Raw genomic sequence first — 25,611 nt, forward strand, 5'->3', positions numbered from 1 at the left:
AGTCAGACTATAATCCCAGGACCCCTAAAAGTAACTGTGTTCAGATGACGTTTTCCACCTTAGAAATAGGATCATAGATACAGTTTGTTTGCAGAAATATCCGACCAAGTCCTCTACCTCAAAATGTCAAGATTTCAGAGCAGAATCCTTTAGGAACTCTTAGAGGTACAGGCATTAAATGTGTGAAACAGAGGACAATGAATTAGTCTGTAGGTATAAGACAATAATTACAAAGAATTACCCTTTAGGCTTTATTGAGTGTGAGTAATTTTACACTTTATATTTATAATCACAGCTCTTCCTGTAGAAAATGTCACAAATGCATCAGAATACAGTCCTGCTGTTATCTCTCTCGCTATCCCTCTTCTCACATACTGTATAGTGTTGCATCTTTTAGCACAACAACATGTGAGGAGAGCTGGCAAAACTGAGGGTGGCATCACACTCCAAGGTGCGATATATATTTTTTAATCTATCATTCTCTTGGCATTTTAAATGCTTTTCTGCAAGTCACACATTTTCTGATGAGCTGAACCTTTAGTCATTATTACAGACTTACAGTTTATGTGCTACGTCAGATTCTTGTTTCCGCATAAGAAAAACAAGGAGTTTGTTTACATGCTCACATGACGCGCTCACATGTGACTAACCAATTGATGAATGAATTATATTGGGAATCACAAGCCACTGTGTGACTACAAATAACAAAGTGGCAGTAACTAAGCACTTTTCAGAGACACAGTAAACCTTCGTGCAGTATAATAAAATGCCTGGACGGTTTAAACAAATGCACAAATGTATTTCTGCTTTTGCTGCTCTCTAGCGGTGGATTTAGTAACTGCTAAAATATTTATTAATTAATTTTTATTTTATTTTTCCCAAAAAGAGCTGTTAGTTGAAACAAAACTACACACAGGACTGTAGCTTTGAATGACTGGTGAATCAGCTTTACTCTACACTGCAGTTTCCACTGGCCTTAACAGATTGGTAGATTTAATTACCAGTGTTGTGAAGCGCAGTTTAGACGTTTATAGTGCTTAGATAACAACCAACCGACTTCACTCCTATGAAATCTCACATAGTCTCACCTAAATCTTTACTTAAATTGTTGTTGTTAATTGTATAAACCTCTGGCAAATGTACTTTCTTGAAATATGAACTGAAATCACTGACATTCATAGTATAAATGTTACCATCTGATAACATTTGAAAATGTCCTTTGCTCTCTGTCTTTTTTTCATCAGTATTTGTAAGCCTACAAAGGCAAGACCATCCATCAGCAGCTGTCTGGTTATGAAAAGCCTCTTACTGTTAGCCAAGAGGTAAGAACAATATTTACAAATGAAGCTGTTTTTCTCTTTGATGCAACACTAACCATAACATATTAGATTTTTATCAGGCTTTTAGTGTTTGTGTGTTGCTGTGTATGTCAGGTAATATCTCCACTATCTCACTTTTTCTTAGCTCTCTCTCTCTCTCACACACACATGCAGGCAGGTGACCAGATGTTTGAGGGGACAGCTGTCCACCACTGGCTGTGCAGGGGAGCACTCTACCTGTTGGCAGTAGGGGTGACGTTAACATCTGAAACCCGTCAACCATGTCCACAGTCCTGCCGCTGTAACACTGCACTGCTGGAGGTGAACTGCTCTGATGTCCAACTTAGCGCAGTGCCCATTGGTCTCCCACAAGACGCTAAACTACTGAATCTAACTCGTAATAAGATCAAAACTCTGGTGCAACAGCAGTTCCAGAGTTTAACAAAACTTTTACACTTGGATCTGAGTGACAACCTTCTAGTGATAATTGAAGCTGAAGCATTTCTTGGATTGCAGAGCCTACTAACTCTGCATCTTGCACGCAATCACCTGAAGATAATTACTGTAGGAGCCTTTGCCGGCTTGACAAATCTGCAGATTCTGGACATAAGTTGCAATGAGATCCTTGTTTTCCTTGATTTTACTTTCCGTGATTTGGCAGCCCTGCAGTTTATTAAAGCAACAGATAATGACTTAGTTTTCATCTCACATCAAGCTTTCACTGGACTAACCAATGTGCAACAGATTCACCTTGATGGCTGCAACCTCACTGCTATGCCAACAGGGGCACTCACACAGCTTAACAGCCTGAGAAGCCTTCATTTTCACCGACTGAGCCTCACCACTCTGCCCAACTACTCTTTCCACCATCTAGTGCGGCTAAAGGAACTATGCATTTCTCATTGTCCCTGGTTGGAGGTGCTATCAGGAAACAGCCTCTTTGGCCTAAATCTTACATCTCTCACCATTAAACACTGCAACCTCAGTGCTGTCCCCTACATCCCTATGCATCATCTTGTGTACCTTGTATACCTTGACTTTTCCTTTAATCCAATTACTTCCATTCATGGGAACATGCTCGGAGACTTGCTCCGGCTCCAAGAGCTCCATCTGGTTGGGGGATCTTTGCTACGCATTGAAATTGGAGCGTTCAGGGGTTTAACGCATTTAAAGTTGTTGAATGTATCTAGAAACCATCTCACCGCACTTGAGGTAGGTGCTTTTCATTCAGTGGACACCCTAAAAACCCTTGGACTTGATAACAACCCACTGGCATGCGACTGCCGTTTGCTGTGGGTGGTGAGAAGACACCTGAACCTGGACTTTGGGGGACATTCCCCGACTTGCACTCAGGGATGGAACTTTCTTGGTTTTTCTGTTGCTGAGTTGCCAGGTCTGCTCACTTGTCGGCAGCCTCAAATTCTGAACCACAAACGCCAAGAAGTGAAAGTAGATCAGGGACTCACAGTGGCGCTTCATTGCAATGCAGAAGGCAACCCTCTGCCGTCTATCAGCTGGCTAAACCCACAGCTAAGACCATTACCACACATTGGTAGGATACAGATTCTTCCTAATGGCTCATTGGAGGTTCGCTATGCTCAGCCTCAAGACAGTGGCACTTATCTTTGTGTAGCATCTAATGCTGCAGGAAATGACAGCCTGGCTGTTAGCCTTCATGTCAGAGCTTTTCAATCATCTTCTAAAAACTCCTTTCATCTTAAAGGTTGGTTTGCTTTTCCATCTGCCTCTCCAGGTATGAATGGAAACCAGAAACTCCCATTTGATGTAAAGACATTACTGATAGCAACAACCATTGGGTTTCTGTCATTCCTCAGCTCTGTGAGTGTATGCTTTATTTTCATGTTCTTCTGGAGTAAGGGCAAAGGGCAAATAAAACACACAGCCACGATCGCATATGTGCCACGGAGTGCCATGTCAAACAGTAAAGGAGGCACAGGGAACAATATGGAGACAAGCAGGTTCACGATGAAACTGATATGACTCGGTGAATAAAAGGTCTATTTTCATTTAGAGAATTTAGTATAAACTGATATAAGAAAGTTTTTTTTCCATTGGAAAATATAAAAGTGCCTGATGTTAAAGGCCCAAGTTCTAAACAGAAGTTAAAATTACATTTAGCATTAATTTTTTTTTTAGCATGTTAACGTGTGTACAGCAGGGGATAACAAATAAAATTAATTAATTAACACCTCTGTGGCAAATTGAATAGGACAAAGATATCTAATAAACTGTGCTGGTTTCAGATCTGAGCATTACGGGGATTATAGGTAACTTAGCAGTATTTAACAAGTATAATGCATGTCAGATGTAGAGACAAAGTATTGTGTTAACTGCTTATCATTACCCTTGTTGATGTTTATATATGGAAACAAAAAAAACTCAATACAAAGAAAGCACAACAGAAGAGTTTAGTTGACTGGTTTGTTCATTTGGTGTTGAAAGCAATTACTTGACAATGGAGGGTAGAGAAAACTACAATAAACTGAAATGATAACCTTACATTAAGGTTATTGTATATAACACATGCACTGTTATAGCATGCAATTTATTTGATATTTTTTGCTAGTGCCACGTTCTGACATTGTCACATTTATTGCTGTGTTCATTTTTTTTTTGTGTGTATGCATCATTATTTATTATGCTTGCTTTCCAAAAGTTGCACCAAATAAAATGATTGTGCTTTCAAAATGTCATGTTATTTATTTATTTATGGTATGCTTATTTAGTGGTTCTTAGGCCAAAGTTCATATGACAAGCATCATATGATGCAGGAAGTTGTGTTTTCTTTGCCAGTGTTTTGGCTGTGCAGATTTTTCATGACCCTAGAAAGTCACATAACACTGAAAACAATGTCAATTGGGTTGCAGCACAATTTTCATTGGGATTATGTTGTTGTTGTTTAAATAAACTATTTAATTTTAATAAATAACATTTAAAAATGTGTTGTCATGGCAATACAGGAGCTCTCAGAGTGCTAGGTACTGGCACTGGTTTCCGTGGCAACAGTAACAAACATTGTGCAGGGCAGCCTTTCTAAATTTACCAGCCAAATGGAGTGAATGACATAAGGCTTTACAGCTGTACTACGTATAATTATATAAACAACAGCATACAAATTGTTCGATATATCAGGTCACGTTGTATTTTTTCGCATTGTTTTTTCACGTCGTTTTTTTTATTTGTAAATGGTCACTCTGTTAACCATTTACAAATAAAATAGGTTCCAGTTTTTGCATTTGTCAAACTTATGGCATTTAATACTATCCTGTATTGTTTTTGTATGGTTGGAAACGTTTAGCTAGATCTCACAAATTCCTCACAACTATGAATTCTGAATTTGTGATTTATTTGTGTTTTATTTTGAACATACTTTGTTCCGGAAGTACGTAACCTGCTCCGGATATGCTCTTCAATGCAGGCGATAGCTAGTAGGGATTAGCTTTGAGCAAATGAACAGTTCTTTATCATTTTAGGGTAAATGTAAAGCGTCTTTATTATTTAACTAACGCTAATACATATGGCTACGAGCATATAACCTAGAAAGTGTAGCGGAGAATCACGGGGTAAACGAAAAAGCCCATACAACGGTTAGCACAACATTAGCATTAGCACAACATTAGGTTAGATTAGTTGGATATTTGCGTTTTTTAGGAAATACAACCATGAGTCTGGCCGTTGGTCGAGAGCCCAGAAAGACTGCGGGTAATCGCATGTCCAAACTACTGGATGCTGAAGAAGAGGACGAGTTTTACAAGACCACTTATGGAGGGTTCCACGACGTGAGTAGTTTAGCTCTCTGATCTGAAGTGAGCTAATAGCCTAGCATTAGTTTCTAGGTCCCAGCCAGCTTGATTGGGTTACTGAAATAGCTGATCGGATTTTTACGTTAATTAAATTGAACGTTTTGTTTTCATAATAAGGAACAGGTTGTCGAATTCATTCACTACAGTCCACATTAGTTGAGTATCAGTATGTTTTTTATATGAATGTTACCTGTAATAGAATACTATCACAAGTCCTAGTTCTATGTGATGAAGTATAGAGGTACCCAGTAACTTAAATAAATAATTTGAATGTCAATGATGGCAACAGTTTCTTTCTGATAATGAACAACTGGTTGATGCCATTATTCTTGCACTTAATGCCACATGTGATATTTAGGTTTTGGGAGATCAAGCCTTGACCTCAAAGCCAAAGTATGGTAGGTTAAAAAAACAAACAAAATTTGATACATCAAATATTTACAAAAAATCCAACAATTTTCTTCAAACAGCTGTTGGTTCAGGCGTCATCTTACATGGGGGGGTTTGGCAGCAGCTTTTTGCTCAGTTTATGTTCACGAGAGTAGTTAGATAAAAATAAAATCACAAACAAATCCTGAGATGTCTCAGTCATGGAGCAGTCGTGGCCTAATGGATAGAGAGTCAGACTTGTATCCTGAAAGTTGTGAGTTCACATTAGCTTAAAACATCCAGGTTTGCATTTGTGGAAGTGATGCTCTTGTATGTGGATTGTTGTGTTTATTTTATAAACACAGGCAAAAATGATCTGCTTCTCTATCAGTTTATGTTGTGTGATCAAATTACATTTATATATAGAAAATCTCAGAGGAAGTTTGCTTTATGAAATTGATATTTTCTGAAGGTAGATGGATTAACAGGTAATCTGTTTTATATAGTTTTTGTGAAATGATGTCATTTTGCTTCCTATCAGGAATCGGGAGATGATGAGTATCACGGAGAACATTCAGACACAGAGGACGAAGTGGACAGCGACTTTGACATTGATGAAGGAGACGAGCCAGACAGTGACCAGGAGGAGGATGCACCTAGGAGGAAAAGCCGAGTTGTCACTAAAGCTTATAAGGTAACCAATGACATTTCAGGTGCTATTGGATTTTTAATCAAATGTCAGCATTAATAAGTGAATATAATTATTTTCATCGGTTTGTGTGTAATTGCATGTTCTTGTGACAGTTTGAATATTTTCTGAAGCCATTGTATGCACTTTTCAGCCCCAGTTGCATCCTACATTTACTCACATGAACCTTGTATGCTTTTTGCTGTGATTGCTCTTTAACTAATGGCACCAGATGAAGTGCAGCTTCACTGGAGCCATTGGTGATGAAATGGCATTCTCTCTGAGGGAGCAGAAAGGTAATAGTTTTTGTTTTACCTTTTGTCTTTGTTTAATCCAAGGAACCTATAAAAGTGGCAAAGCCCAAACCTAAAAGACCCTCTGAGGAACAGAAGAAGACTGAGAAAACTAAAGTAGAGCTCAGAAGGAGGATTCCACAAGAATTCCAAGATTTTGGCGAGAGTAAGATAATTACAAACCTCCACACAGAATTGTTTTCAGATACTTGAAAGATTCCTTAATTTATTTAGAAAGATAATTGTTTTATACATTTGTCTTTATATCATAAGCATGCTATGGTTACTGTACATGACAGCTGCATCAGAAAATCAATTCTGCACACAATTCTCTCTTTGTCTGCATTTTTGAGATGTGTGCCTTAATGCTTCTTTAGCTCGGAAGTCTGTTCGACAGTCCACCAGCGAACATACCCGAAAGACCAATATGCGCTTACAAGAGCGGCAAGATGCTCCTCGGCGAAGGAGGGGCGCTCATCGTGACCGGCCACTTACGCAGGAAGAACTGCTGGCTGAAGCCAAGATAACGGCTGAGATCAACATTCGATCATTAGGTAAGAACATGCCGGTCAGGTTATTCTAATGTAAAGAGAGTTTTAGTTCCACGAATGTGTCTTCAGTGGAATGATGTGTCAAGTAGATATTGTTAAGCTTCAGTCAGATATTACAGTGATGGCTAACATCATATGTTTGACTTTATTGGTGGAATTTGTATTTTTAATATTGCTCTTCTAAAACAAGTGCATAGTTTTTATTACAAGTACAACAAGAGTTAGATTATAAATGACCGTAGAAATAATAAGTTTACTGCATAACACTTATTTGTAAGTAAATTTATAAGTAAATACTGTGCCTGTCCTTGCAATAGGTATAAATTTAGTTGAGTTTATGTTTTTCCATATTTATTGACATAATTTGTAAATCCATATAACCCACCTGTTTGGCAACCAGTTACATAATCACTTTAAACATCGCATATCTTTTCATTTTACTTTGTGCGTTCAGAGAACTATGAACGTCTGGAGGCAGACAAAAAGAAACAAGTCCATAAGAAGCGGCGTTTTGAAGGACCAACCATTCGTTACCATTCAGTCCTCATGCCCCTTGTTTCTCACTCAGTCCTAAAAGAAGAAAATGTTGATGTTGAAGGGTATGTATGATCTACATTTAGACTTAAGTAGCTTTAAAAATAATTTAGTGGATATAATGCTCAAAACAGCTATATACATTTTTGTCTGCTTGAGGTAATCTGATCAAAATGCAGTGTTTTGATTCTTTTTAGATCATATACCAGAAACTGCTCATTATTAGTAGTTATGTTTTTTAGCAGTGACATTGTTGCATTTTAGGTTAGCACTGTCTGTAGGTAAGGTATAACATGGAACAACTTAAATAAAAGGTTAAAAAAAAAAGAACAAATGGCCAGTAGACCAAAAATTATAATTTGTGTAAAAATTGCCATTATAATAATGCAATAATTTTGGACATTTTGCCATTTTCTAAAGGTTGGATCAGGACGTTCCTCAGACTGCACAGCAAAATCCCACCACACCCTCACAGCAGCCTGCTGGCGGCTTGTGCTCCCGTACCTACATAACATTTAGTGATGATGAGGCTTTTGAAGCAGCATTCCCACGTAGTGCCCAGTCAAGTCCTCAGTTACCGGTCCAGGAGGTTTGCCCTGTTACCCACAAGGCTGCACTGTACAGAGACCCAGTTACTGATATACCGTATGCTAATGCACAAGCCTTCCGCATCATCCGTGAAGCATACCGCAAATATGTAGCTGCTCATGGATTTCCAAACACCTCAGGAGGGGTGACGGGACTTGACCCAGCAGCATCAAAGGGTGCCCGGCAGAAAATGGTTGTCAAGCAGGGCACCATTGCAACATAGATTTGTTCCATAAACAAGTTAGGAATCAGGTTTGTGCATATTTAAATTTCCCAGTTCTGTTACAATGACTTGATCGTATGACTTGAGGGAAAACCACAAGCAGTTGCTCTCCACCTCAAACATTTTTCTAAATCATACCAGTGACTCTAGCACCAGAATTTTGCAGTGCATTTTGGGATAGAGCAGTTACTGTTGTTGAAAGTTATATTTTGTGATTATTTTCAGTTCAGTTCAGTGTTTTCTGTTGTCAAAATAGAATTAAAAGTAGCACAGCAACTCCGTGAGAAGGCAGAATTACTACAATGAAGTCAGTTTTTCCATTCTCTTAAACTGCAGCAAAGTCTTCTTTGTGATGCCTCTGTGTGCAGAAACATATTTTGTACATTTATAAATATATGCTATTGACAGATCCAGGTGAAGTGGAAAAGTACAACTGGGCTTTGGAATAGATATGTATCTGCACATTTCTTTTTTTGCAGTGATTTGCCTTGTTTACTGAAGATTTGTTTTTACAAATGTACATAATTCTCAACAAAAAATAAATATTTGTAAGTTTGAATAACTTCCATAATCTTTGTTGTGCTGGCTGTAGAGAGCAAACAAACCTTTGATTTGTCCACTTTTCATGCTGTGCTGCTGTTCTTTCTTTATTAAAGCATGATCTGCTACTTTTAATAATTTTAAATCAAATTTCCCTCAACTGCCAGACATGAGCTGAGATAAGACATGCGAATAGTGCCACATTATGCTATCAAAATAAAGCAGACAGTCAGTTTAATAAGCTTTGCGAATATGAACTCATAATGAATCCTTTATAAAAGCTGTTTTTTCTGTTCATGGTTAATAGCAGAAAATTGTTTGAGCTCTACTTTCCAGTGTCACAGCAAACAATACTGCTGGGCTGATCTTTCTACGACCTTGAAATATTTTCTCTGTTACTTCTCTTAGGGTAAAATCACAGATCAACAGAGTGACCCAACACAGAGTGTTTGACTAATGTGGCACATTTGACCCTTCAGATACTGACCAACAATCAGCCCCTTCACTGTATCCTGTATTTTTTTTTTGGACACCTCAGACATCCTTGTTACATAAAAGCCCACAGGTGAACCAAAATAATATAAACGTCTAGTAACAGCCTTCAATGGCTAAAAATAGTTCAGGGTTAAAATCATCCTTTCACAATATTTAGTTTATAGAAAAAATAAGGGTTTGTTTTTCAACTGATGCTCATAGTTAGCCGTGAACACGGGAGTGGTTACGTCATGGATGACTGCTGAGACCGACTTTGAATCCCCTTGGTGTTTCAGGTACAAATCCTTCTGAATCTGCCTTTGTGTCTGTTTAGCCCTCAGCAGATGGTTCAGGCAACAATTTTTACCTTTGTAGGAAAGCTCCCAAATTTCTCATTTGGTTGCTGCCAAGAGTATCATGTTGCTCTTGTGCAGAACTGCTCCTGTTATTACTGTAATATCCCGATGATGCTGAGCAGAACATCTCACTAAACAGTTAACCATGTCTTTTTGTAAGTGTTAAATAGTCTGAGCTTCATTTGCAGTTTTTTTTTTTTTTTTTTTTTTTTTTTTTTTTTTTTTTTTTGAATCTGCCTGCTGGTCAGGACAAAATGCATTTTTGTCCACCATGATTGCTAAGCCTGGCTATGTCCCTGCTTTATCCATCCATCCATTATCTATACCCACTTGTTCCTATTTAGGGTCACGGCGATCTGCTGGAGCCTACAAGCTTTCTACAGGTGAAAGGCAGAAGACACTCTGGACATGGTCAGTCCTTTCTTTCTATCTTTGTTAAACCCAGTTTGTTAGCTGGCTATATATATATTTTTTTATGACCTAATGTAGAGCCTCAATTTCCAGAATGAACTGATATTGGCTGTGTCCTAGATCCTTACTAAATACTAAGTAGGTGTAGAGTATTTACAATGAAGTGTGAAAGTATACTCAAAACAATCTTACCTGTAATTTTTGATTGTATTTTTTAAGGACTCTATTCTCATCCAGAACAGAGAAGCCTCTTGTGGCGTGACCAAAATAGCTTATACAGTAGATGATGACATTAAAATAACTCCAGAAACAAGTTTCAAGCACATAATTCTCTGTATTGACACTTAACATCCTACAGGCACTGTTTGATTTATAGTCACAAGTATTAAATCAATTCTTTTTACTATAAAGTACATATGTTTTTCTTGTATACTAAGTACAAAATCAGCATAGAAATATATCAGTATATATTAAGAAATGTATGCAGTTGGTATGTGATATGGAATTGGGACACAAATTGTTTAGGCTCATGCCATGATACAAACACTGCTGGTGAAGTGAGGATCAGAGGTGGATCAGCCATCTGGAAGTTTCCCTGGTGGGCTGTGTGACTGTGGACTTTACTTGATCTGTATTTGTCATATGTTGAGTTGACAGGCAGACTGATTGTATTAATCATGACAGCCTGCCCAGCAAATTAACATCGAATGACAGTAGAGCAGACAAATAAAATCCCCCTCAGACTGGCGTGACCATAGACAAGAAATTGATTTCTTTTTTTGGTAGCAAAATGATTTCTGCTAACAGCAACATGCTCTGAGCTACTTTGGCAGTTAAACAAACAGCTCTGAGTAAACAAGCACAGAAAAGGATGAAATGACCCTGAAAAGATGGACTGGTGCATTTAGCAAATACTCATTGTCCTGTGGAATTCAAATAGACTTCTACTGGTTATGGTTAAATCCAAATGATAATTTAACACAGACTGTACTATAGTCTCAATGTAGTCTCATTATTCCACAGTAATGTCCCAGGTCCGACTGTATTCAGCACACTGGCATCTTCACCTTTTGCGGATACAGATATCAAAGACAGTGTTGCACAGAAGCCCATGTATAAGGTTTGGAGCTGTTATAGTGTCACATTACATTAACACCAACAGCAGTAAATACTATTTTATCATGGTTTTTCAATTCTATCAACCTCACTATTTGTTCTTCGAAAGCAACTGCTGCCTACACACTGTGGAACTTGATTTGCAAAGAAGAAAAAAACACGTTGATACAAAAATACCAAGTTATCCCTCAAAGCGATGATGATGGTGATGATGATGATGAAGAATACAGTGTCAGGGTAAGCCAGTGTCTGGTGCATAGATGAATGCAGCACATGCAGATCAAATATTTAGCCTGTAGTGTTTTACAAGCATCACAGTTTAATGCATCTGAAACATCATCTGCATCAACAGAACACTGAAAGCTTTGTCTCCCACATACTGCACAGTGCATATGGTACCATGAACAGTTTTCAGAATAGGAAGAGAGGGAACTGCATTATCACTCGTTCTAGTGTGGTAGTTGCCATGGAGACGAGTGTAGGTGGTGTACTGTGCTGTACTCCTTTCCTTGTCCTCTCCCCTCTTCCATTGCCCACCCTCTCTGTTCTGCTATATGCAACAGCCTCACAACTTTCAGTCCTTCGTATTTACTCAAGATCTTTCCACCTGGTTTGTATTCTGTCAGGTTTGACATTGTTGCATCGGGCAGTTTTCCAAGTTTGAAGCCAAACTAATCTTAACCTCTAATTTAACCAAAAAAAATAAGAGCAACAAACTGACAGAAAGTTTCATTGGTTTTAGAGCATTTTAGGCTTTAGCCTATGTGGGCTCCAAAGATTTTAATGAGTATCATATTCTTTAAGTTTTTGGACATTACAGTGAGTTTAATTAGCAATTACTTTATATTCCATGGCTGATGACCTTTTTTTGTTTTGCTTAGATACCTCAGATCCTCCGGTATTAGTCTTTATTGCTTAGATTTTCTTGCTGACAGTCCAAGTTCATATATATATATATATATATATATATATATATGCTTAGTCAATCTTCTTGCAGAGAAGCTATTCTTTTATCAGTTTCCATGGAGATGTGTGTGCATGCCAGTGATTGAGTGAGGGTTCAGAGTGAACAAGTGGGGACGTGTCATTTCCAGTTTATATTATAGAAGACATCTATGAACCATCCAGTGTCCCGAGTTGGTCTTTGACAGGCAGCAACATCACTGATGTTTGCTTATTCCCACTCAGCTCTATCAGACATGCTCCTGTGTACTTGATATTGCTTCTTTTTTGGTGCAGCCGGATTACATTTTAAATCCAAATTAACCAATCACAGCAAAACCTTACCAAACTCCAATTTACAGCAGGAAGAAAAATCACCTGACTCTACTGTAACCAACATTTTTCAAGTGCACATACAGTACAGTCTGTTAACACGACTGAGAATCAGCAAATGTTAATCTGTTTTCTATTTTGGTACAGTGGGTTCATCCTCTTTGTATGTGCATTTACAATAGAATGAACTGTTAATGATTCATTCAGGTGACTACTACCTTTCAGGGGAAAAGGTTATCATTACTCACTTCTCTGTTTTCTGACCATTTTATATCTACGATTTACCGCCAGTCTTTTGTTTTGGATATAAAGACAAAAAAACCCTCTACCCAGGTTACACTGCCTTTGTCAGAGATTTATGTAACACCTTCTTTATATATGCCCACAAACTCATCTATGACACATTCAGGATTTACAATTAGCAATATAAATTTATGTAACATATTTACATAGCAGATATCAAAATAAAAATCCTCTAAACCTGATAAATAGCTGTTGCCTCCACACAGTTCCACCTGTATGGGCAGTTTTGTTCGATTGCCATTTTTTCCACTGACCAGAATAAAACTGATAACTGGCAATTAAAAACTAAATGAGTCACCTGCAGACGATGATTTGTCCTAGAATAGTTATATATTTTTTTTTCCAATGTTGTCCTTGCATGCCTATGTGCACATTGAAGGAGATATTGGTCTTTGTTATTGTTCCTTCCACTTTCCTGGCTGTGAAGTGATCGCTTCTTAGCAGGACGCCAGTGTAAGAAATCAGGGACCAATTCCACAGTCCTCATCCTGTGAAAACAGGCTTTCTAGCATTCAGCAGGAGCTAAGAGTCCAGCAGTCTGAACTGGTCAAAGCCAGTGTGTGTCGGCTTTGTAGAGCAGAATTGCATTTTTCTGTTTCTGTATCTCCAATGTGTATAATCAGCTGAAGCACAGACAGGGAACGGCACATTATACGGACTTTAACTTTACTAACTCAGGTTGGTGATCCCTCATATAAACTTTGAACTGAAAGGGGCAGTCAACTTATTTACTCATACGGGTAAATAAGTTATTTTTTATTTGCCTGTCATATAGCCTATATTCTGTAGGGACTTTTCCATAGTTTGTGAAAATAACCCTGATGATGTGATAATAATGTAATCAGGGTTCCCTCAATTTGGGATTGAAAGTGAGGGGTTACGAGGTAACATGGAGTTTGAAAGGCATGGACATTTACCACACAGAGCAGATCTAACTAATCATACTACTCAACTGCATCATGGGCCCTAACACATACAGTACTAGTGACTGAAGCTTCATTCAGACTGGATCTAGTCTGTGTGACAAAATGCTGAAAGCTGCAGCCAGAAATGGTATAGACTGAGTGTGCATAAAGTTCCAACACAAAGTTAAAATGATTCTACCACAACCCAATTACTACAGAGTGAACTTGGGGCTTTTGTTGGGGATGGGGGTTTGAAACAAATCTGTTCTTCCAGCTGACACAGAATATGCTGTTTTGGTCCATTACTTTTCCCATTTGTAACTAATGCACCTTGCAGCTGCTGAGAGCGCTGTCATATTAAAATGTTGACATGAAAAAGATTAAGTGTATGTTCTGATGGGTTCCCCCCCAAAACAGCACCATGTTCCCACCTACAGTTGGCGAAAAAAAAGTTCATGGTGCGCAAACTTGAGGCTCATTAAAAGTGCAGCAACCCCTTTTTAACTGAAGTGTCTGAGTGAGACATTTTGCCCACTCTACATGTTCAAGAAGTAACTTAGATGAACTTCATTATTCTCCACAGCCTTATTTCCATCCTAATTATTCGGCGCAGTGGGCGGCTGGCCGTCATCCTTTCATTTTATTTTCGGGTGTTACAAACTCCAGAGATGGCTCAGCTCCGGGCGGTCTCTCTTGCCTTTGGAGGCGTTGGTTTCTGTTTCTGTCTATCTTACGCGCTATCTCCGCCCTTAAGGGAGAGACTTTACCGTTTACCGAGCAGCCCTTTTCACGCGCTGCTGTTAAATCAAAATTAGGTGCGACGGACTGCGAGAGCGCAAAGGACGCGGCGTTGCTTTGGCACCGGATTCGACCCCCCGTCGCGATGCATTTGTGGATTTTGGGGACGCCGTTATGCCAGGCAGGATGAACTACAGACGCTTTCCAAGATTCAATCTACCGAGCTAGAAAAAAAATGTACACGAATCAGATATTGTTCAGACGCTGCTCCGCGTATTCGGGATTTCACCTGTAAATATTGTTGGGACGTTGATTCATTTGATGCTTTTGTGGTTTTAGTGCGCGCAGTGTGCAGTGGATTCGTGTGCTGCTCGGAGTTGGCATAGCCCACAGCCATCACCTTTATAATCATCTTCATTTCAGTATCAGTGATCGGTATGATCAGCGTGCAGCCTGCTGTGGTGGTGCCCAAACAGAATCCGCGTTGTTCCGTTTATAGCTGTGCAGTGTTTTAAATGTAGATTAGAAGTGACAAAAGAACTAACTGGCTTTGTGGATCGTATCGCGTTAACAAGAGTTGAGATTATTCCCAGATAATAAAGCGACGCAGGGGCTGTTTGAAGTCACATTGTGCCCAGAACAAACAATTAAGATGACAAAACCCGTCCCCAGAAGAGATTCTCTTTATTACCGAGGAAGCTGCATTGGGATCACATCTCAGTTCCTGGATTGCGATAGAGTTGGAGGACAGGGAGCAGAGGAAGAAGGCAGGGAGGAGAAGCAGAGGAGAGCTGCTGAGCTGCACAACAGAGTCACTGTTGATAGGCAAGCTTTGGTTTCAGTGATGGACTGAAGCTGAAGGTGAAGGGATCCTTGTGACAGTCGGTTTCACGTTTTCCTCTGCAGCCTTCACACTTGCATGTAGGCATGTATGGACATACCGCAGCATAGGTGAGAAAGAAGAGGAGCTGCCTCCGTAAAACACAACAAATTGGCCTAATGATTGAAATAGCACTCACTTTGGAAGAGGACAACACTGGCCTTTCATTTGGAAACCATCTCTCAGGTCTGCACAAACTGATTCTACCTTTGTCCCAAAAAGCAAGAACACCTGGAACCTCAGTCCCTCCCCAAGTGCCCTGGAAGCCCACCGGATTGAGCCGGCACCCACAGATGTAACAAGATTTTGTCACCAGGAAGTCCTGTGATTTTGGGTAAGTGTTGACAGAGGATAAGTGACACGGATACACGAGATTTGTGAGATCTACCCTGTAACAGTGAAGTGTTAGTGACACCTGACCTGCAGATACTCACTAATAAAGGTAGAGAAGCTGGTTGCATTATTATGCATCTAACCACATATTTGGGAGGGTCAATATACCTGCTGCTAAATCAGCACCGCTGCTCAGGTGTCCAGCACATCTGCACATAAAGAGCCAACATGTTTTCAGTAGATGCAGCTTGTTCTCTAAGATATTTGGTGCAAAACCAAGGGGATCCACTGTTTGCTAGTTGTAACATGGAGCTGTGTGACAAGGTGCTTTATGGAGGGTTTGAACATATGAGCTTCTAAATATGCACCATGTTCTTTGCAGGATCTTTGCAGGATATGAGGCCTTTAGTATGCTGTATAAATGCAATCCTATATCTATCTATCTAATTGACAAAATTATACATCGTCAGTTAGTTTTTATGAATCCGACCTTATGGCATCTAAAAGTGTCATGAAACTGCTTTGTAACTCATTTTTGGATGAAATATCTGCTAATTGTCACAAAACTGTTTTCAAGAAGTGTTAGTCTTAGAAGAAAAAATTCCAGGTGTGAAAGTGTCATAGTTAATTTTGTCACACGATGCGTATTGTAGCACAGAATGCAGCATGTGACACTTGCTCTTAATAATGCACTTAATATTCTCCTCACATAGTGGAACATGACTGATTTAATTTTTCTTGATAAGGATCTCTGGTTGATTGTCAGCTACTCAAGAGTGAGCCAGACCTTTTTTTTTTCTCATTTTGCAGAGATTTCATGGTTACCTTTACTTAGCTAATTCACAGTACCTAGGTGTTTGCTTATTGAACACCTGCACCATCTACTTGGGGTTTATGAAAACACAGATATGTTGTAATGAGATATTAAGAGATGCTTCAATTAACGCACAAAGCAAAAGACAGAAGAGGGATTTGTCGGGTTAATTTTGCTTCTTAAATCAGTTTACGCTCACAGACTGCAGGTATTCTATCAAGACCAGCTCTGCTTTACAAATAGAAAATTGGTGTGAGTAAATTTGCGTCTCACCTGACATGAACTTAGCATTGGAGTTTGTTTATGTGTTTAGGAACAGCAAATGTACGGACTAAAATCAAAAGAGATAAGCTGGTGTCATGTTTTTGCTTTTTCCTTCCCCTCAGCCGGCAGGACCAGATGTATTTGATGTTTGGATGCTTTAAGACATAAGCGATGATCTGATTGGTGTCCACCATCTTCATGATTTATTATTCCACACTTAAACCTCTGTGGGCTCTTTCATAGAGTTCCCCATCTTAATGACAAAACATAATGCAGCGGGGAGAAAAGAGGCTCAGTTAATGAAATGTCTGAAGCTGCACACTTGATGGAACAGATAAGTCTGGCTCACGCTGACTCATTGCCCCTCACAGGGTTTCCTCTTCCTCCTCCATATGAAACACCCATGTATGTAACGTCACTCTGTGGCATTATTTTGCAATTTTAGCTGAAATATAAAAGTTTGAGTCATGGATGTCTATTAATCTTGCTTGGTAGTGTGGCAGCTGACAAAGAGGTGATTCTCTTCCAGTACCAAATTTCTGTCATAATTCAGCTGCTTTTCAGCCATTCTCAGTGCAATGCACCGAGAGGGCTTTCTCTTGCTGCCAAAGACAGAAAGACTTTGTCAGTCTGTTTGAATGTTCTCTTTAAAAAAAAAAAAAAAAAAAGTAGGAACTCCTGTCAGTGAGCTCCTGTCCTGCAATCATCTGAAATTGTTGTCTTTTGCCTCAGGCCATGAATTGCTTTCCCAGCCTCATTTTTTTTTTTTGCGAAAGATTCAATGGAGAGAACACAAGGTATTTTTACCCTTCTGGTAATTCTTCTCCCTCTGGAGCCTCTGTTCCCACTTCATACAGTGTAACAGCAGCCAACCTCATAATACTCATATGTTTTCTCTTGCAGAGCTGCCTAAAAACCCTTCTTCATATCCTCCTCGTCTTAATTTGTTCCTATATGTGGTGGCCTCCAAATATTTTACATTTAAGTGAGCAGCCCAACTAGTTATTATCTCATACAGCTATGACAAACTGTTGTCTCTAAGGTAAATGGATGTCATGACTGGGACAGTCTGTATTGAAGCTGTAATCAAATGTCTTGAATGTTTTCCTTCATTGGCTGATAGTTAATATTTGTATTGCCAATTTTATTGATTGTTTTCTAAATTTCTTTTCAACCCACCCTGAGGACAAGGAATAGGAAGTATGGGATGTGTCACCAGGGATGCCTATCAATTAATCACAGTAACAGCTTGTGGTTGAGCAGCATCATGACATTTAGCCTACAACACTGTAAAGGGCAGCTTTGCTGTTTGAATGCTGCTTGCAGTCCAAATATATAAATTGTTGTGCACTGCAGTTTTTATGTGTTTGCCTTTTAGATGAAAAAAATATCCTACGTACAAATGTTGCTTTGCTATTTTAATATACAACAGGCCTTTTAATTTGTTTGTGCTTTATTTTTGATTTTTGTGTTCTTGTGACTGTTAGTCCAATGATGCCCAAAACTAAACTTGTGTCTGTGCCATATAGCTGCATGGACACATCTTCAAAAACGTGGCTGCCGCATCAGAGTCAGTTTGGGTTGGTTGGTCAAGCGGAGGTTTGCTGTGGAGGACCTGGAGTTTTAACCCCAAGTGAGTCAGTTTAGCCCCAAACCAGTCAACCTTTCTCCAGTGTCAACTGTGCCATACTGTAATTTCCCAGCCTCCTCTCCAGTCTGTCTTGGTCCAATCTGGTTTTTCTCTGTTATATGTGTTTTTTATATGTTCCCCTTTAATCCGCTGTTTTGTCTGAGATCCATGACACCACTGTTGCCAATGGTTAATGAAAGGTTTAGCATACACTCTCGCCTCAGCTGTGCCACTCTGCTCTTTTTCCTGTGCCATGGGTTTCCAGTCCTTTTCAGTTCTGTGAAGCTTTACAGAAGTACCTCTGTATATTCAGCTTTTTTTTTTTTTTTTTTTTTTTACCACTCAATCCTCCATCCAAGCATCACTCACCCTCTGAGCCCTGCTTTGTCACACTCCCAGAATTATATTTTGACATGCTCTAGGTTTGATAGCACCATTTGCCTTTTACTCCGGCTTTGATACACTCCGAGCCTTCCTCCTCTTTATGCTCTCTTTCACTTCCCCAGATGAAAGCAATCATTTTTGCTCCAGCACAGGAAGAGAAATAATTTTGTGTTACTTAGTGCAGCATATAAATCTGTTGTTTCATTTCAAACATTTTGACAGACACAGTATTGTTTTGTTAGGAAGGAACTCTTGGTGGAAAATCACCTTATCAAGGAAAAGGATGCGGTGAGATAAAGCAGGAGTGCCTCAGTACGGTCAGTGTTGAGAGTTTCACATTATTGCTTGATCTCTAGAACGTCATTTTCCCCATTTTCAGTTCCTTAATTTGGGCCTGCTCATTCACGAGCACTGTAATAATGCTTCTAAATACATTAGTAAAAATGAAGGTAGTTTGATGGAGAACAGTGCAGAAGCTACGAACGTGTTCCTATGGTAACTAGGCCTCACTCCTTTTTGCTAGCTCACACACGGAGGCCGGCAGGAGAGAGAGGGGAATGCTGGAAAACACACAAGCAACTTCAGATTGTTTATTTAGGTTACTTTTCATATGACTTAGTCTGCTCAGAGGGCATTTACGTTTTCAAAACGGCATCTCTGGGTCCGGAGAGTCGTGGTTACATTGGTGGCGTTCTTCCAAAAATATCTTGTTAGTTTTCAAGCTGATCACATTTTTCCCCCCCATGGCTCCTTCACGCCCACACTGCCCCTGATTCCTCAAACCTGCCACCCACCTCTAGTCCTGCAGATGTACCTCTTCTGTGTGTTTTACACTCACTTTATCACAGTGATGTTTCTGTGTGCCAGAGTAGCTCTGAATACAAAGTGTCACTTTTTTTTACTCAACTTTTTTTTTTTTTAGCATAAACCAGCAACCCCGGACTTTTTTCTCTTTAAATATTTTACTATTGTAAAAGTACTATTAGCTTTTTAGTGACATTGTATTTTCAGTGTATATGTAGAGAACAAAATGGTGATAGTTTGGCTATATCAACTTGAACAATAACCCTGAAGCACGCAGACTTTGTAGGGCAAGACTCTATCCCATCAGTTGGTAGATCTTCTAAATGCCAGCAGTGAACGTCTGTGTGCTCTGCATCTTCAGTGTCATTCTGCGTTTTGCTCACGCTCAATCCGTGCCAAACTTCCTGGGACAAAGCTGCCGCCTTGTCAAAGAGCCACGAGTTTGATGCAGCGAGGTTTTGCTCCTTTCGGTCATGCGGGCTGATTGTTTGGATAACTCGATGTTAATGAATGGCGTTAAATTCCTACGGACATTTGCACTACCTTTATTTTGACACAGCTGAAACAGCTTGTGTGTGAGGTTTTGCCTCAGCATCATGTTTCTGGTGACAGAAACTGTTATATGATATATATCTGTCAGTTATGTCCGAAAGTGTTAAATTTGCATTAGTTTAATAACATTTTCCCAAACAGGGAACCAGAGTTCTGTGATAGACAGAGTTTGTATGATAGTATGCATGACCACAGCAACATTTACTTGGACTTTATTTAGCTACCTTGACATTTTGACTTATATTATGGATATATTGGAGCTGTTGAAAATAAAACAAATTCCTTGCCATAATTACCAGTTGGTTGTAGCCATGAGCAGTATTTACTAGTTTGAATATGGCAATTACAGAGACTTCCATATGCCATGAATGTGACTTCTGCCCCAGCAGGCCTGTCTGAGTCACCAGAGGCTCCTTGTTGTTAGATGCTTCAGACCGGACATAATATGATCTCGTGAGTGTGATCTGCTAATGGAAGCACCTTCACTGTGGACAGTCACAGTAAAATCAAGCTCATTAGATTTTCTGTGAAGGTTCAGCTCCCAGCCTTAATGCAGTGAATTATAAGATGCGAATTGCGTACTTTAACCCTCATAACACCAGTGAGGGCTCATACCTGTGATAAGAAACAAACTGAATATGGCAGCTGTCAATCTGCACACCACATCAGCAAAATCATTCACATTAGTTTCCATTTAAAACTGGCCCATTAAATACATTTATGTATAGTAGTGATTTTTTTTTCTGTTTTTTGACTTGAATCTAATTGTGTTAAACGAGCTTAATAGATTTTCTGCATTACTTTTACATCCTCTTGCAGGGGTTGGTTGACTCAAAATTTGGGGGAAATTCACTTTACTAAATAAACCAATTTTCCACTTGAGAGGACACAGACACTAAAAACAACTTTCCGAGCAACTGAAAATGTGTGGGACTGTTAGCTGTTTTGTAATATGTGTGAAAACTTGTTCACATTGAATCTTGAGCCTGTCTTTTTGATAGTGTTCATCTGCAAGCCAAAAAACAGGCAGTGCTTGGGATGGTTTGCAGTTAGGGATGCTCTGATACAGCTTTTCTCTTCTCGTACTCGTCTTGATACCTCAGCTTAGGGTATTGATGAAGAAAACAAATCTTTTGATGCAACTGGGGTTAAAAATTGTTCATTATTTGACACAAGCAAAAATTGTCCTTGGTATTGTATTTTTATGGGTCATGTAAATCTGAACCCATGATGAAACTGTCAGCCAGAATGTAAATGGGTATTGATGTTTTTACATATACTAAACTAAGATAGTAAATACCTGCTTAACATCAGTATGTTGTGCATTGTCATTGTGACGGAGGGTTTGAACTTCTATTTCTGGCTCTTTTATATGTTGCACAAGTATTGATAGCACCTCTCATGTGTACAGTACAGCAGAGTGCAGCACCAATAATGTCTTTCTGGGGAGACATTCTCAAAATGTGTGTCTTCACCTCTGTTATTAAACTCTATTGCATCTCCCCGTTTATGATGGTTGACTTTCCACTTCAACCTTAGTGTTGCCTTTTCCAATCTGGTCACACCACATCATATGAACCACCTATTTTCTAGTAGAACCTGACTCAGACTTGTTGACCCTTAGTAACACTTGGATCATCCTCCATATAAGGGATTGAGGGGGATTGCTTGTTTGCTGCTCTCTGAAGACAAAAACACTGAATTGTTGAATGAATTGAATAGTAATTGTATTTGATGTGGTTTGGTATCTTCAGAGTTGTTACATTGATCAGATTTGATCATTGATCGTTCCTGTAATAATTGAGAGATTGTGTTGGGCTCGGTTCTCATTAAGTACGTGGTTTGTTGTGAGTATAATTGCTCCAAGCTTTTATGAGATTTCAACATCCACTTTTATGGTTTGTTTTGTTAGGGCTGCTTATTGTCGTGATCAGCTAATTTGAAAGATGGCACACTGTATCCTTATACTCAATCTATTTTATATCCCTAACAAAAAAAAAACTAAAGTTTCCAAATGTGTATTAATAGAGATGTATGGTAAAGGTTGAGAATGTTTCTCCAACACCCACATGCAGTCTTCCTCTATCTGTCTTTCTCTCTTTGTATCACAGTTAGCTAGAGGCTGTTGCCACCCACACATGCCGTCCTGACAGCAATTTACATTTCGAATAGCCCATGTGATCACATCCATGTGGACTAATATGTCACGTTTACTTAAAGCACTACATGTTGCAGGTGAATATGCGAAATATTCCTCCGCAGGGTCACTGAATGGAGTCGATGTAGCATTGTCTCTGAGAGGTGTCAGGATTCACCCCGTATGAGACCCAAAGAAACCGGAGTGTTTTATTCATATGAGGTAGATCTCCCTCCCTCCCTCCCTCCCTGCCTCCCTCCCTGCCTCCCTCCCTGCCTCCCTCCCTTCCTTCGTGGGCAGCCAGCAGGTCTGATCAGTTTACTCACATGTGCTAGCAGAAACTCTGTGTTGTGCAGCATATTACTTAGTGTTTTTCATCATCTTTATTGTGCAGTTTTGTGCCAATATCTTGTACAGTTCAAGTAGAAGACCTTGGAGTTGTTTCCATGGATACCAAACAATTAGCTGGGATTCAGAATAGAACCTGGAGAGTAGCCTATTTACAGGCTTTGGGAGGAAATCATAGGATGACAGAGTGTCTTGATTCTCTGTTGCAAAGAGAAAAAAGCATCTCCCTTGGGTAATGGGTAATTTCTAAAAAAAATGCCCCAGCAGATCAGTCACAGACAAAAATAGAAGAGCAGAGTGAATATCAACATGAAACATGAGCACATTTTTAGCTTTAGAAACCAAACCTATGGTTGAATCATGAAATGTGTTATGCCGCATTTCAAAGGATCAAATGATGGATGAGTGTGATTACACAACCAGCTTAAAGATGCACAAAATCCTAACAATATATGAATATAAAAGCAGTTTGGCTTCTTTGTGCAGCCAGAACTGAAAAATCATCCTCATCATCCAATAAGGGCCCCATTTTACCCCAAGACATGTTTTATCCCCTTTTATATTGCTGTCATTACAGCATGTGATGTATCCATCCCTCCAGTGTAGTTTTCACTTGGCATTGGATACAGCAGCAGTGTTTGCCAAGAGCATTTAACATGTTTTTCACATTAATCAAAGGAATATAATTAATTTAAGAGTTGTTATTTTTGAAACTCATAACAACTTGTACATCTCATAAACTGCCACCAGTTTTCTTTCACTATTTTTCATGAATGTAGCTGGATGGCTGGTTAGTTATGTTGACAACCAGAGCGATCTATCCCATCCAGTAAACTCTGATTGGCTGACTGTTTCTTTAACAGAGGGAGACATCCCTCAGTGGGGATGGTACCAAACATATTGACTTTGATTGACAGTTCTGGGACTTGCCAGTTATCACAGCTTGGAAATGCAGCAATTCTTCAAGATGAAGAAAAAGAGGGGGCAAATTTACACTGTGCTCCAAAATATCCTATAAAAATATAATTCACATCAATTTAGTGAAGAGAATGACATGAGATTTAGGGTGAGATGAGCCTTTTGGAGTAATGTGGGAACAGGATTTTCATACAAGGTCTCCTTTGAGACATTATCATTCTCAATCAATACGCACTTGTTTAGAGGCAGCATCAGACCTGAATCTGTAAACCTAGCTGCTCATATTTTTACAGGTGCATCACCGTGTTCCACACTTAGCCCAAGCCTGAAGTCAGACCAGTAATTTAAGGTTTGAGATAAGCCATTAGCACATTTCTTCCTTTGGTCATACAAGTATCTAATGTAGTTTTCCCATAATGTTTTGCATCTTTTTCAGTGTAACGGAGACATGCATACAAGTGTCTTTCAGCATTTCAAAGTGTTGTTTTTTGTTTTTTTTTGTAAACTCTAGTTGTCTGTCCTTGTTGGTGAGTTTTTCCTATTAAGCACCGTTGATGTAATTAGTCTTTCTGTCATGTGATGCTCTCTCTCTTTCTATGTGTCTCTAACAGTACTGGTGGAAACTACAGGACAATAATGTAATAACTTGTCAAAATGTAATAAAATTTGAAAATTATATTTAAGTTATAGGCTGGACATATTGTACTTGTAAGTGATATTAGAGCAGTACCATCAAGAAATATTACTTAAATACCTTCTGCTAAGAGCACCAGAGCCTTTGAAAGGTGGCACGCACGCACGCATGCGCACACACACACACACACACACACACACACACACACTTTAACACTCACACTAACTGTCATTAAAAGATAATGTGGCTCAACTGTGTGGCAGCATCTGCAAGTCTCAGCACAGTCCATAGTTGTACAGAGCCCTAATATTACCAGGGTCTTGGTCTTTATGATCATAATGATTCTTCTGTTACAATAGTGCATTTAGTATAAAGACTGTGAAGGCAGAAGCTGTTTTATCTGTATCTGATTTCACTAAAGTAAATCAGATTATTATTTAGAATAACTGTATATATTTTAGATGGTTATTGATCACAATTTTTCTCTGTCCTCATAGACCAATCTCGCAGGGCAAGTTTTGCCTCTGCAAGGCAGTCAAGCATGGAAACGCCTCCTAATGCCACCCCACAGCCCTTCAGACAGCCGGTGAGCACAGTGAAGCATGTTGCAGTTCACACGAAACTGTGGACAGATCTGTGTTTTTCTGCCCGTTGTGATATTATAATTCTTGGCAGTGTGTAATGAGAGTTTCAATTTTCTTAGTGAACTGTGCATAAAGTTCCAAACCGAGCCTGCTAGTAAACAATCGATATTTTTACTGAATAATGCAGTACATTAGTCTTTATCTTTTTCTTTTTTCCCTTGTTGAATTTTAAGAGTTTTCTCAATCGAAGGTTGAAGGGTTCCATCAAGAGGGCCAAAAGTCAACCCAAACTGGACCGGACCAGCAGCTTCCGACAAATGATTTTGCCCCGATTTCGCAGTGCCGACCAAGAGAGGTAAGTACTTTTTAGCATATACAGCAATTCATGTATTCCTAATTGAGTGTCCTGGGGTTGGAGCCTGTCCCAGCATGTTATTGGCAAAAGCCAGGAAAACACCACGGGGGAGAATGCCAGTTTATCACAAGGCCAACAAATACATTTTCCCCTGAGCGATTTACTGTTCACAGTTCACCCAAGATACATGTTATGAAAGACTGAAGAGGCCATGGTTGCAGTTAATCATTTAAATGAGCTTTATGCTTACCAGATAATTATTTATCATTGTTAAGCTTCCCACGCTGTCTTGTCATGAGCAGTAGATTAAAATGTGATGTGATTTTTGATGTGGTAATCATCTTTAATCAGTAGACATAAGACAGTCTCAGTATTTGCTATGAACCTTTTCACAATGAGGTGAAAATATGATTCTTAAACATCAAGTCACATTTCTTCTTCTCACAGCCATCACATTAGAATACAAT

General features: G+C 39.2%; 3 protein-coding genes across 4 annotated transcripts in view; all 3 read left to right on the plus strand.

Moving 5' to 3' along the window:
* The first annotated feature begins 328 nt into the window (after positions 1-328).
* On the plus strand, positions 329-3,320 carry LOC113126515 (leucine-rich repeat and immunoglobulin-like domain-containing nogo receptor-interacting protein 1). The gene is made up of 3 exons (XM_026300561.1): positions 329-451; positions 1,245-1,322; positions 1,494-3,320. The coding sequence occupies exon 3, from the start codon at positions 1,506-1,508 to the stop codon at positions 3,318-3,320; it is 1,815 nt and encodes a 604-aa protein (XP_026156346.1). The 5' UTR covers positions 329-451; positions 1,245-1,322; positions 1,494-1,505.
* A 1,413-nt stretch (positions 3,321-4,733) lies between these two features.
* On the plus strand, positions 4,734-8,948 carry vps72a (vacuolar protein sorting 72 homolog a). The gene is made up of 6 exons (XM_026299486.1): positions 4,734-5,119; positions 6,054-6,206; positions 6,539-6,659; positions 6,871-7,047; positions 7,499-7,643; positions 7,999-8,948. The coding sequence occupies exons 1-6, from the start codon at positions 5,003-5,005 to the stop codon at positions 8,387-8,389; spliced, it is 1,104 nt and encodes a 367-aa protein (XP_026155271.1). The 5' UTR covers positions 4,734-5,002; the 3' UTR covers positions 8,390-8,948.
* Positions 8,949-10,143: 1,195 nt separating this feature from the next.
* Positions 10,144-25,611, plus strand: part of LOC113126719 (ras/Rap GTPase-activating protein SynGAP-like) — a 38,535-nt gene continuing 23,067 nt past the window's right edge. The window contains exons 1-5 of one of the 2 annotated variants that reach the window (XM_026300815.1): positions 10,144-10,170; positions 15,614-15,721; positions 18,328-18,431; positions 24,703-24,791; positions 25,023-25,144. In XM_026300815.1, the coding sequence (XP_026156600.1) occupies positions 18,332-18,431; positions 24,703-24,791; positions 25,023-25,144 (311 nt within the window). In that variant the 5' untranslated portion in view covers positions 10,144-10,170; positions 15,614-15,721; positions 18,328-18,331. Of the gene's footprint in view, positions 10,171-15,613; positions 15,722-18,327; positions 18,432-24,702; positions 24,792-25,022; positions 25,145-25,611 lie in introns of those variants that run through there. The other variant, XM_026300816.1, reaches the window with a different exon arrangement.

The sequence above is a fragment of the Mastacembelus armatus genome, chromosome 11 (assembly GCF_900324485.2).
Source record: "Mastacembelus armatus chromosome 11, fMasArm1.2, whole genome shotgun sequence".
In the NCBI taxonomy this organism is placed as follows: domain Eukaryota; kingdom Metazoa; phylum Chordata; class Actinopteri; order Synbranchiformes; family Mastacembelidae; genus Mastacembelus; species Mastacembelus armatus.